General features: G+C 33.8%; 1 protein-coding gene and 1 pseudogene across 2 annotated transcripts; one reads left to right on the top strand and one right to left on the bottom strand.

The window, feature by feature from the left end:
• Positions 1–1,562: 1,562 nt before the first annotated feature.
• LOC112748107 (uncharacterized) lies at positions 1,563–4,086 on the top strand. 2 transcript variants are annotated; one of them, XM_025796325.3, is made up of 3 exons: positions 1,563–1,994; positions 2,467–2,537; positions 3,587–4,086. In XM_025796325.3, exons 1-3 carry the CDS (start codon positions 1,699–1,701, stop codon positions 3,991–3,993), a joined length of 774 nt encoding a protein of 257 aa, XP_025652110.1. In that variant the 5' UTR covers positions 1,563–1,698; the 3' UTR covers positions 3,994–4,086. The 2 variants fall into 2 exon arrangements, with proteins under 2 accessions (XP_025652110.1, XP_025652101.1); XM_025796316.3 differs by having other exon boundaries at positions 3,584–4,086.
• Positions 4,087–4,204: 118 nt separating this feature from the next.
• On the bottom strand, positions 4,205–13,552 carry LOC112748120 (pre-mRNA-processing protein 40A-like; annotated as a pseudogene).
• Positions 13,553–13,746: the final 194 nt, after the last annotated feature.

Raw genomic sequence — 13,746 nt, 5'->3', positions numbered from 1 at the left:
CCAGCATCTTCAAGGGTGGTAAAGGTCATTCCAACCTTCGGAACAAACTGGTCATCAACAACAGAGAGAGGCTGCAGAATACACCATGTCAAAAACTATAAATACACCCAATTATTGCTAATATAATACACCCGAACGGCAACAACTCAACTAAAATGACAATAAAATCCATAAACTGTAAATACACAGGCTGCAGAATACACCATGACAAAAACTAAAAACACACCCAATCATATCTGATATAATACACCCGAACGACAACAACTCAGCTAAAATAATAGAAAAAGCAGTATACTGTAAATACACCCATATTTCCCACAAAAATACACCCAAAAAAGTTCTGATCTACACCCGAGCGTCTGCTATAAATTTCAGATAATTAATCAAAACTAATACAGATTCATGTTAACGTGTTATTTTCACAGTCTGATGTTCACGAATTATTCAGCTACACAATGCTATTCAAATGACTGCAACAAAATTCAGAGTAATCATATGTAAAATCAAACCTCAGGAACTTCGTTAGATTCAAACTCATAATCCACTTCTCCCTGATTCAGCTGACAATCTGAATTTGAATCATCCATAATCTTCAAAAACGAATTCAAACTTTGATTTCAGAAATCGAATAGAAAACGAAGCTGGAGTTGCAGAGAGAGGAACTAACGTAAATGACAAAGAACATACTAGTGAGAAAGGAGGGGAAAAGAACGATCGAGAAGAAGGAGGGAAGATGCGCGAGAAGAAGAATGAGCAAATCTGAAAATAAGGAGAAGGAAGAAGGAAACAAATCTTTTAAATTTGGTAGCTATATATACGCGAGATCTTTATATAGCACGTGTATTGGACGTATGTGTAGCAGCGCGTTTTTTGGGTTTATTTTTTAATGAACTTGTAAAGCATACAAGCCAGCAGAGCTTTTCTCTTTTAAAAATTCTCTCAAGTGTGCATCCGTATCAACCAGATTAGTACAACGGAAGTCACGTTTAATTTTTTTGTTGAGTCTGACAGACCCAAGTGAACATGAAAGATTGATACGTCCAAGTTTTGAAAAGGCCAGGGACTTAAATGTATTTTTAAATTCTCGAAAATTTAAATGTCTGCGGATCAAAAGGTCAATGATCCATTTATCCTTTTCTCATAAAAAAGCATGGAGGATAGAATTGTGTTTTGGATATTAAAATGACAAATTCATCCTTGATAATGTAAAAAGTTGACAAATTAATTCTTTCATATAAAATTTAACACAAAAAGTATACTATGTTTGACCTTTTTGAAATTGTGAAAAATTAGATGGATTATTCTTAAACATTTTTTACTAAATAAAGAGTGATGCCCTTGTTAATTAAACAAATCTATAAATGTACTTATTTTTTTGGGAACGTATTAGCAATTGTCAAAATGAATTTCTAACCAATAAGAATTTGAATCTCTATCCTTATTTTCAAATTCTAAGAAGCTAATTCTATCTGGGGAAAAAAGGAAAAAAAATTTGAAGGACAATTTGTGATTACTCTTATAATTAATATCGTTTGTACCTAATTACATTGTATGGTATCATTGCTTGTGACTTCATTAACTTCCAAAACATTCCATATATTATTGTGACTATATAGTGTCTGTCCTCAACTTTCAGATATGCTAATTGCAACATCTTTTATTATTACTTACTTACCCTTCAAACTTTAGCCTCCTTCTATGGCTTCATCAACAACCAAACCACAAAAAAGGATTAGAGATTTTCTCACTGAGCAACAAGAACCTTTCATATTAGAGGTTTACCTTCTTGAGAGACAACACTCTTCAAAATGGTGGAAAAGATTCAATGGAGATTCTGATGAAAATAAGAGTTCTAATGATGAGAAATCAAGAAAGAGAAAAAAGGCTATGCTTCCTTTTTACAAAGTTCTTCTACCATATGGAAAGAAAGGAAATTCCTTATGGCCAAATAATAATGAAGATCACAATTTGTTTTCTTCAGAAACTTTTCAGAGGTATATATCTAATCCTTAAATATGTTTTTTAACTACAAATCTTTTAAAGTGTTTAATTTGAATGCATCAATGTAAAAAAGTTTAATATAGATAATAATGTATCACCAATTTATCACGTCAACAAAAATATTTGCCTTAACCTTAACTATCTCTTATTTTAATAGTTATATAAATTCACAAAAATACTATGTGCACACTAAAATTCAACTACTATGTATTTGTATAGTATTTGTGTATGTATAAATAATGTACTGATTAATTTATTTTCAATATGCATTTTATATTTTAATATATATGTTATACTAATTGCTAATTTTGGTGTACACATAACATAATATGGTTGATAAATTTAGAAATTTAATTGGATGACAATGTTCTAAGGTTTCATATGTAACATTTAAACTCAATCTATCTTTATTTTTAATTTTTAAATTTATATATTATTTTCTTTTGCTGTTATAAACATTGGAAGGCAGCACCAGAAACGCATAGAGAGTAGCCTTGTTTCAATGGGAAAGATACCTGTATACAGAATTCCACATGGTAAATATCTTTGCCATTATCATATACAAACACAGCTTTTACTTTTATTGCATCAAATCTATATTATTATTGTCTTTATATAATATTTAACCCTAAATATTTTGTTTCCAATTTATTGATTAAGATATTACTAGTTGCGGTTTTTTCACCGTGGATTTCAGTATAATATCCCATGTTCAAATATTTCTTTCTTTACGTGTATATTCCCAAAGAAGAAAAAAACGGAAATAGTAAAAATATTGAGTCATGTTCTTTAATAGAAAAGTTATATTCACAATTTCACATTGTGTTTTAGACAGTCATTGAAATCCGTGAACAATAGCTTAAATAAGTATGAATTTCATTATGCAAGTTGAATATGATTATTAAGGAGTAAGTGTATAATTTGGTCCATAAAATTACAATTAATGCACATTTTACATCTGAAAATTTCAAAAATATCAATTAGTCCTTAGAGCATCTCCAATGCTTAGTTTTAATTTTATTTTATTTTGGATCCCGCATAATACCACATAAACATTTGTGAGACCATATATCATAAAAATTGATTTGAAACTCCATGTGAAAATTGAAATTCATCACTCTAATGCTTGGTTTCATTTCAATTTAACAACGTTACATAACAAAGTTACAATGTTCATTTAATAGATTTAATAGATATATATATGACAGTATTTTACTAATCATTTTTTAAAATAATACGGTATTTCAAAGATTATATCAAATGTAAGTTTCAATTTCAAATCAGTTCAGTTACTATAAAAATCAAAATTGATACTAAAAAAATATCTTATTGGAGTTGCTCTTAAAATTATGTTTTGTAAGATATTTTAGTCTCTCACAAATCGGTACTATTTTGTTAATAAATCGCATTGCATGCTAATGTATCATTCAACAAAATTGATGGATTTATACTGTTGATGAAACCAATATGTTATTTTGACGTTTACATAACTAAAAGTGACATTTAATCTAAAACACTATGTTAAAATAACATGACTTATCATTGTATATGAACTCATGAGTATGATGTGCTGATGAAACAGTAGCTGCCATATGGAATTTACTTGGAGAGTCAGTGAAGAAAGAGAATTGTACCAATACCAATAAGCAATCAGCAGAGTTTCTTATTCGGCCAAATACGTCCAAAAAGGTAGTTCAAAAGATTAGAAGACTGCTATGTGCCCGTGAGAGAGATATTTCCATAGTGGCCATTCCAACTAAGCAAGAAAAGGTAAAACAATGTTACAAAGGACCCATTTGTGAGGGAAAAAAAGAATGCGGTCGGCAAGGTGCAAACCTCAAGACTATGGATTACTTGAGTTCAATAAACGAATGGAGGAACATGGAGGAACAAGTGAAAGCCATTAGTGTTGAGATCACTGATCATATATTGGAAGGTATTAACAATGAAATTGTATTAGAATTTATAGCAACTTGGGCAGACCAATCCTAGAGCAGAAATCAAACACACAAAAAAAGCTCTCCTACTTTGGAGCAATGATTTTAGTTATAGTTTAATTGATTTGGAAAACTAATTCAGATATAATCTGCTTATTACTTGCGTTTGGAAATAATTGTCAAATTATCCGCACATTGTTCAGGTTGTAGAACTAAAGTTGATTTTTTAAAATTTGGACTTGCAAATACACAAGTACTCAAAAAACTTCGTACAAAGTGGACATGTTATTGTTAATTGATAAATCCAAGGAGAACCAACAGATTCTAATTATTTTACATTTTAAGTCAAATATCCTAAACATAAATGTTCCCCAAGAAAAGGGGAGTTTAAAAGAACTAAACTAATATTAGACAACCCAAGTCTTGAAAGGATGCAGGCAAAGTTCTGAATCTCATAACTGCAAAAAGGTTAGCAACCTAGCGTCTAAATCTCTGCATCATCACCGAGTTCCCCGTCTTCAAGTTCTTCATGGCCCCCGGTTTTCCGGGAACCATCACGGTGCTCCCTCTTGTGTCTTCTATGCCGGGTTTCATTGTCTGATTCTGGAGAGTTTGCATGCTGGAAGATAGTTGCATTCATTTCACATGCTTATTCTAAAATGTTACAAGTAAAATCTAACAATCAAGATGATGCAGAAATATCAATGACCTTTCGAGATATTTCTTTCGGTCGCTGCCGTGCTTTCGTGATTTCTTAGACTCTTCTTTTTCATCCCTCTCGGAATCCACATCCTCTACACTGCTGTGTCGCCTCTTCCTGTGTTTCCTTTCCTTATCTTTGTCTTTTTTCTTCTCTTCCTTGAAACCATGGCTTTCAATATCTTGGTTTTCACTATCTGTGTCGTCCTTCTTATGCCGATCTTTAGACTTTTCTTTCTCGCGTTCTCTATCCTTCTCTTTTTTTTCCTTTTCCTTCTCCTTCCGTTTCTCTTTCTCTTCTCTCTCTTTCTCCTTTCTGGCCTGCAGATAATTTTTTTTTTGTAAGAATAAAATGCGGTGTATTGACCCTAGACCCTTAAAATAAGTTAATAAAGAAGACATATTTCTAAATTATGAAGCCATATCTTCTCACAACCAATTCAAATAAGTTATGAAACCAAAAACTCAGATAAATAAGATTTGCACACCTTTTCCTCTTCACGCTTGCGTTCCTTCTCTTTAGCTTTTTCCTTTAGGTATGTAATGTACTCTTCAAATACTTCTCTACTGTAGTTTTCATCCCCCATTGATCTATAAGTAAGTGTAGGACAGAATCATCAAGAACAAATACTTCCAGGATGGACAACAACAGTATTCATGGCACAACCGACTCAGTAACTTGAAACAGAGAACAACATGTACCTGTACTCTTGTGTCTCCTCAACAAGTGGCTTGCAATCCTCCCAAGTTGAAGATGTAGTAATATCCTACAAAATTAGATGATGACACTTTCTAGTAATAATTTACCCAGCCAAATAATGAGAAACAAGAATTAGATAACTGGAAAAATCTTAGTTTACCTTGAATGTATATAACAGGTTAGTTAAGTCATCAGCAAGGCGCTGGCGCTTCTTAGCTTCTTTCTCCTCTTTCTCTTTAGCTCTCTCTAACAAGTCTTCGAATATAAGCTTTAAAAGAGAGAAAGAATCAAAATCTGATAATCCATGTTGCAAAGGAATACAATCTCCAGCATGAACATGTGACTCTAAGTTTATTGAAGTTGATCAAAAGAATCACAGAGAGACCCATACAGCAATTCAGTGAATGGGAAATTTCAAATCGAGGTAAGTTACTTAGCCAACGGAATCATTTCATTTTATTCTGAGATAGTGTTTTTTCTTTTCTCTTTTTAAATATCAAATATAAATATCCAAGCAAATCCTCATAGAACAATATCCATAACGAACATAGAGTTGAAACTAATGTAATAAGTTTCTTCACCATGTTGCTGAGAGTATTAAATTTATGTAAGATTTCTGAAAGTAATTTCCAATGTAGTAGCTAAATATTATACATCAAAAAATATAATACCCACAATTTCTTGCATTGTGTTGCCTCATTAAATTCCCTCTTTAGACATTGGGAGAGTAACTATTAATCTCTGAATTCCATTAATTTAACTACTCTTAAATTATTATATTTTTGGAGCAAGAAATGAAACTAAAATAACAGAAATTACAACCACAATACGTTACCTTCAAATTGATCTCTGATATTGTTTCGCAACTACCTTCTTCCAAGATAGCAGCCTTGAATTCCTCAAACACCGAAGTGGACACTACAGTGATCTACTTGATCAACACATGAAACAGAGAAGCAGGTTGTTCATCAAAATAAAAACTATGGATAAAGCAAAAGAAAAATATATTTGATGCTTAGACCATACCTTGCCTGACTTAATTATATCTTTTACCAGTGTCTTGTCTTCATGGTACTGTCAACACGGAAATTTAATACTTTAGGTTGATGTGAACATTTCAAAAATTTTAACAAATACGGTAAGTTAAACAGATCACTCACAATACTAGAATTTATTCCATTCCCAAATCATAAATGACCCGAGAAGATTCAATCAAAGAAATTAATGGAGCTGGAAATATATGAGAAATCGTATTTTCTTAAATATATTTCAATTCAGAAAATTATTGACATCAAACTCAGAATATTTGAACAGAAAAAAATAAAAAAACATAAAATACAGAATTAAGTCTTGCTCCATTTGATCAGGATAAGAAACAATAAATATTCAAAAGAAATGACTCAAAATGGAAATTAGATAACCTGATTTTCAAGATCTTCTACTACATCCTCAAACAAATCCTTAGGAGTGGAACCAGATGTGTTTGATGCGACAGCTTGATATTGAGGCAAATCCCTAACCTGGGAAAATGTGAACACAAGAAAAGTATTTCTGTTACCATATCATTCCAGCTTTTCATCACAAGCAATGAAAATATGTACTACCTTCAAGCAGTATTCTCTCCATTGAGTTTTAGCATTAAGAATTCCAGCAGCAACATGTTCTTCCAACAACTTGCGGAATGCATCACGATTTTTCCTTTCACCACGACGAACTCGCTCCTATATGTAGTCATATAAATAAATACACATGCAAACATATGGGCCAAGACACAACAATTCAACAAATGACATTTTAAGGGTCTACCTTCTGTACTCGTTTTTGCTCCTCTTCTTCCTTTTCCAATTCACGAATATAGTCCTGCCAATGCCAATCTCAGCACACAGATCTATGATATATGCCAACTATAACTATAACTATAACAGCTGTACCTGGAAAACAAGCAAGCGGTCAATTTTTTCAAGCCGTAAATATCTATCATCGTCCTCTAACCGATCTTGGACTTTTCGCCATGGACTGTGAACCTAAAATGAAACCCAAAAAGAGAAAATTGACTAAATTAGGACACGTTGAAGAAGATAGAAACAATTACAAGTTTACAACAGAGTTAAACATTTTTAAGTAATATGTACCTTCACATAATCACATGACTCCAAGAATTTCCTGTATTCTGCTAAATTCCGTCTGTGTTCCTCAGCAGCATTTTCCTTTTCCTAAACAGTATAACAAGGAATAAAATTTTAGACATCTTTGATTGCAAAACCCTAACCTCTGTATTGTTATATTTTAATCTAAACAGCTGTTTTTCCTACCTAATATTTTATAATTCTTCTCCCTACACCCAATATATAATCAGACAAAATCTATACAAATTTGAGGAGAATATGAAAAAAGCTAAAGTGGAACGCAGCGACAGCAACTAAGCATTTAATCCCATTTCCCACATACTACCCCTTATTGCTAAGGGCTGTTGAAGGAAAAATTGGCATCACTAAGTAAGTACAATCCACACAAAGCACTCAAAAAATTTTATGCAGGTTTCTTGAGTTTATTATATATATATAGAGACAAATGAAACATAATACCTAGAAAGATTCAGATTACACATGTAAACAAAAGATAAAATCTGTCACCTTTCTCTCGAGTTCCACCATGTAGCTCTCAAATAAATCTTCCCTGTCCCTTATTTTGTCAACAGCATTGAACCGCTCATCATTTTCAAACATATTGATTGCTTTGCTGATCATGACAAAATAAATGTTAGGCATCTCAAGAAGGATTAGTTTAGAATAAAAATTATCTTAGTAAATTCATTCATAATCAACGAGGCAAGAAAGGTACCTCAATCTCATGGATGAAGTTAGCTCCTTGCACTCCTGAAAAGAGAGCATGCATTAAGAATTATTTCACATCAGCAAAACAACTTGAGATCATGTCTGTAACTTACTTCCAGCATCTTTGTGAATTCTTCTCGAGCTTTTTTCTGCTTCATGCGTCTCTCTTCAGCCTCTAGCTTCTTCCTTTGGCCCAAATACTGAATATTTTAAATTGACCCATGTCAGACCCAGATGGTCATTAATATACATATAGAATATATGCACAACACAAGGGGCACAAGCAATGTGCCACTGCAAGCTAGTTTATCACCTCATTAAAAGCTTGTTTCCGCTCACCAAGTGTTTTTAGAGCATTGTATCTTTTGTCATTGATTATTTCTCTCATCGCCTGAGTTACAATTCAAATATAGTAATTAGCATTTGAAACAAAAAGAGAAACTTAGAAAAATGTCCATTATTTACCTGTTCCCATGTCCAATCAGACTGAACATTAGCAGACTCCAATAGTGCCTTAAATGCAATTTTTGCTTCCTAAAGAGCATTGTGATTGTAGTTAATACAATAAAAATAAAAAGATAAAAACCATGTCATGCATTCCAAATTTTCATTTGAATACAGTAAACAATATCATTTGGAGCTCTTACCATCTTATTTGCATATGCAAAGGTTTCTTTATCATTTGCTTTCTCCTCCGGCAGAGTCACATTAACTTTTCCAGCAACTGGCACTCCTTTTTTGGTTTCCTGCAAGAATAGCAACAAAACTCAATGAGAAATAACTCGATGCTAGTTCTCAATCGCACAGCAAATCAAGACTGTCACATAGGAATATTTGCTCACTTTATGACCTGGTTTTGTGTGTGTGTGTGTGTGTGTGTGTGTGTGTGTGTGTGTGTGTGAGAGAGAGAGAGAGAGAGAGAGAGAGAGAGAGAGAGAGAGAGAGAGAGAGAGAGAGAGAGTGAGTGAAACTTTTCCTACAAACAAAAGATCTAGGTGCCAATTAAACAGTCCCAGTGAAAACAAAACTTTCTATTCGGCTATTACCCTGCCATACATGGTTTGGTGCATTTTTCAGTTGCTTAAATATTTTACAAGGGATCAAACCAAGGGTGCAAATTTATTCTAGTGTTCTGTTTAAGTTATCTTTTCTTTTTGAAATCATTAATTCTTTGCTCTTGTACACTTGTATAAATGCAAGAAAACCTAAAAGCTGAGAATAGAGTTGGGGGGCGGGAGGTTACCTCTATATCTTGAACAGAAGCTCCACCGGTAGATGCAGCAAAATCCTGAGATGCTTGATTTTCAACACTGCTCAGGTAAGTTTTAGACACATAAGTTAGCAACAGAAACTACCAAAAGGATAGACGAAAACAGAACAGAGTTTATACCTGGACGGTGTAGTGGTGTCAAGAGGATTTGCAGGTCCAGCTACTGTCGTTGACGCAGTTACCACAGTACTCAGTTCAGTCCCACCACTTGATAATCCAGAAACCAACTGCTGAGGACCAGTTGATGATGCAATTGGTGTGACAGAAGCTGGACTTGAAGAAAGCCCATTTGATGTCAAAGGAGTGTTTGAGCTAGCAGTATTTGTCACTGTTGATGGTGCAGCAGATGAAACAGCAGTATTGGATGTATCACTTGTTTCTAACTGCATTCCCTGGTTGGCAGCTTTCAGCGCCAATTCACGAGCCAAGTAGCCAACTGAATAGAAATATTGTAATTTGGATTGAGAAACTTAATGTTTCCATGTATAGTTATAGAAATTTATAACATGCATAATTATTACCTTAAGTTCCTCTGGTATTGACCATGTTGATTGCTGAGTAACCTTGTTGTAATAATACCTACAAGAAATCATGGTCAAAATATAGATCATAAGTAAAATTTTACAAATACGTGCCACAGAAAGTTCAGAAAAAAGCAGCAGAAAAATAGACTCTCTTAATAAAATTATACAACCAAGGGATAAAACGCACTTTCTTCCATCTGAAGATGTGAATTCTTTCCAAACAGTTGATGCATCAGCCCTCTGTCAAATCCAGCAAAGTTAGAGATATTTGCAAATGCTAACCATAAAACATCCACAACAGATTATCATATCAAGGTAATAAATTAAACACATGCTGCTGTTAGAAACTAGAGGCATTAATTAAACAAATCAAGGGTCGAAGATAAAATGCCTGGAGAATACTGTAAGATGACAACATTGCCAATATTAACAGTTATAATATAAAATGCATAAAAGCAAAACAGAACTTTTGACATGCTCATGCCTAAATACATAAGCATACCTGACTGCAATTAAAAAACCGATTAAACAAGATCACGAAATGGGAAACGAGATACATAAACAAAGAGGAGTTGGAAGTGGTAAAACAGCAATAAGAAACACATAAATGTTTTATATTTATTTTATTTTTTTGTACACGTAGGAAGAGCCAAAGAAACTTACAAAGGGAACAAATGATATCATTCACACATCCCATATTGTTCACCCTTAAGCCACTGGAGGAAGGGGATGTGAAGGGTACAGACAACAATCAATTAATGGTAATTCAGATATACACCAATCTTGCATTTTAAGATTGTAAACCAAAATAAAAAAAGGGGTTATAAATAGCAAACTGTTGCCTGCCTCGAGAAAGTGTAACCACCGCCTTCACAGTGACCATATAGAGCAGTTGCTAAAATTTCGCCTGACTTGCCATGATATCTACAAATCAGTGGAAGCACATGCACATAAAAGGATATTTGCACCATAAACCTTTTTTGATGATTGAAATATTCAGATATGGTCAACGATCACATTAGAAACCAGTTTGATTGGCCACACAACATTTTCAAGCATGTCGAACATATATAAAAATGGCATTCAAATTGTGTCAGCATCAGCAATCATCCAAACAACTCACCTCAATAGGTGACATCAGTTCCAATGGTTTCTCCCAACTAGATTGCCTTGTCCTCTTGTTGTAGTAATATCTGGTAAAGATGATCAAAGAACAAAAACTTCTTGTTATGATTCAAGATAATGCAAACTACATATGCAATCCAAATGTTATCATAAACTGTAAAAGATATTTTTCCAATAATGTAAACAGTAAAAGATATCATCTGTTTCCTCGAAAAACAAGATATTAATCAATACCTTCTGTCATCAGCTGCAGTATGCTCTTGCCAATCAGATGCTGACTGCTGGTTAGGGGCACTTGTTGCCTAAATTTGACAAAGCAACAGACCAAGAATTATATTAGATCATATTTCTCAAAAACTATAATATGAAAACATAATAATATTTTACCACCTTTAGTAGAAATCTGAATCAATGAATCACGTCTAATGTAAGCATCATAAAAATACTTTTATGAATTATAGAGATTCAGTTAACTTATAAGCTATGCTATTGAGGAATCCACTTCAATCCAATGATATCATAAGTTCATAACAAAAAAAGCCGACCTAAATTGATTGAAGTATACTAATACAAATCCTGGGTAATACATGCCACAACCTAGAGTAGAGCCCAAGGCCATTATAAACTGTTTCATTAAATTCTCATACTTCAAATGTGAGACTCATCCAATAACTTCCAGTGGATCCTAACAATTCCTCCAAAATTATGCCCATGACAATGATAGAATTGGTGAGAGAGATTGAGAAAAAAAGAAGATATACAAGGCACGCACATGTACATGTACATGAAAACTAAACCCGACATGGAGACAGACACAGCCATATCAATGTCTAAAAATGGTAGGACATGGTCATAAAATATAAGAACATAAATTTTCAAAATTTATACAGTATTTAAGCACTCATAAATGTCAAACTACCAATATTCACTACTATCTAAGCTCTGCCAAAATTTTTGAAACATTCTTAGCATATGTTATTTGTGTCAATACTTGTTACAACTAGGTAAATAATAAAAATTTATTAACGTGATAATAAAACAAGTAATATGCATTAGAAACCAGGTAAGGATCAAACACTTACAGAATCAGTTGACGGAGTACCAGATGATTGCACTCCAGCCTGTTGCACTGGTGTAACAGTTGCAGCACTCTGAGAAACAGAGGACACCCAAGGTTGTCCAGCCGGAGGAGCATGCATTTGGCCCGATGGCTGGTACTGAGCCATTGCATTAACATTATCCTGCTGCTGACTATACGGTGGTTGAAACTGAAAAGAGTACGAAACTGTATATCAAACCGGACTCTAATAATGTACAACCAATGTAAAACTACAAAGAAAATACAGCAAGCATACAGTATATGAAGAATGAGAAGTTGCTGCTGAAACAGCCAAGCTGGGCATATGACTGCTTAAGTGGGGAACAGTTGGCTGTGAATGTGTGTGGGACGGATGTCGGGGGCCTATTTGTTTGGATATATTGCATAGGTATAACCTGCGACGAAGGTGCAGGTTGACCAGGCTGAATATGTCTTGGAGGCAACTGCTGCATTGGTTGTGAATACTGCAATTGCGGACTCTGACCAACAGGCATTGCAACATTTGAAGAAGGAATAGCATGTCCTGCAAGTCCAAATTGTTGGGAAGCCATTGGAGCAAATGGCTGACCTTGCTGGGCCTGAATGACTGGCCGAAACTGCAGATAAGGAGTTCTAAGAGTGATGCAAACTTGCAAAATATTCCCATATGAGAGCAAGAAGTAGTAGTTAACAAAAGGAACAGCAAAGAGCAGCTAGTTCCATAAATAAGCACAATTAAATCCTTCAGCTGAATGTCAAATAAACTTGCTAAAATGTGGAATGATAGCGTAGCTGATACATAGAGAGAATAGATTGATAAAACATTAAGAACTACTGATAAGAACATTTATACCTGCATACTAGGGGGCTGAGAATTATTGGCCATTTTAACAGTATAATCCCTGCGAAGCACAAATATATAAGTCAGTTAACACAAATTCGTGAAGCTTAAACACGAGTTTAGATGAACTTGAATCGTAAAGTTCAACTCGTAATACAGAAGAAACATTTGCAGTAAAGTCAAACCCTATTTTTGATTTTCCAAACAAGGAATCGGCACTCATTATCACTAACTCAAACAAAAAGAGCTGTTTATGAATTGAAGCATCAATAAGTGATAAGAAATAGTGCAACAATAATCGCAAAAGATGAATAATTCTCGTAAGAGAATAATAACATGAACAATTTTTTGTAAAAAGAAAATTCCTAATCAAATTACACATACGATTGGTTTGATTGCGTTACCAGAAGAATTGCTGGGACTGCGAGAGAGAATCTTCTCGTTCTGTTTGCGGAATTAGGGTCCTCTTTCACTCTCTCTCTCTCTCTCTCTCTCTCTCTCTCTCTTTCTCTCTGCGCGTTTGAGGGTGAATGAGTTGTAGGTAGTCCAACATGGATGAACGGTTGGATCTAAGTTACTTAGCATCCGACGGCATATATTGACCCTCTGTGTTTGGGAAATTTAAATTAATATTTTAACCTCCGTATTGTGATATATTTGGAGATAGACCCCTTTCTACAAAATTCTTTAGTGAATTACATGATTGGGATTTCTTAGATTATAAAAATGTAACATTT

The sequence above is a fragment of the Arachis hypogaea genome, chromosome 2, assembly GCF_003086295.3.
Source record: "Arachis hypogaea cultivar Tifrunner chromosome 2, arahy.Tifrunner.gnm2.J5K5, whole genome shotgun sequence".
Taxonomy (NCBI): Eukaryota; Viridiplantae; Streptophyta; class Magnoliopsida; order Fabales; family Fabaceae; genus Arachis; species Arachis hypogaea.
This window is presented reverse-complemented; position numbering and strand designations above follow the sequence as displayed.

Excerpts from the sequence above, each read along its gene's own strand:
- LOC112748107 (XM_025796316.3), top strand. The coding sequence starts at position 1,699 with ATGGCTTCATCAACAACCAAACCACAAAAAAGGATTAGAGATTTTCTC. Across the intron at positions 1,995-2,466 it reads TCTTCAGAAACTTTTCAGAG|GCAGCACCAGAAACGCATAG; the intron begins GTATATATCTAA and ends AAACATTGGAAG. Across the intron at positions 2,538-3,583 it reads TGTATACAGAATTCCACATG|TAGCTGCCATATGGAATTTA; the intron begins GTAAATATCTTT and ends CTGATGAAACAG.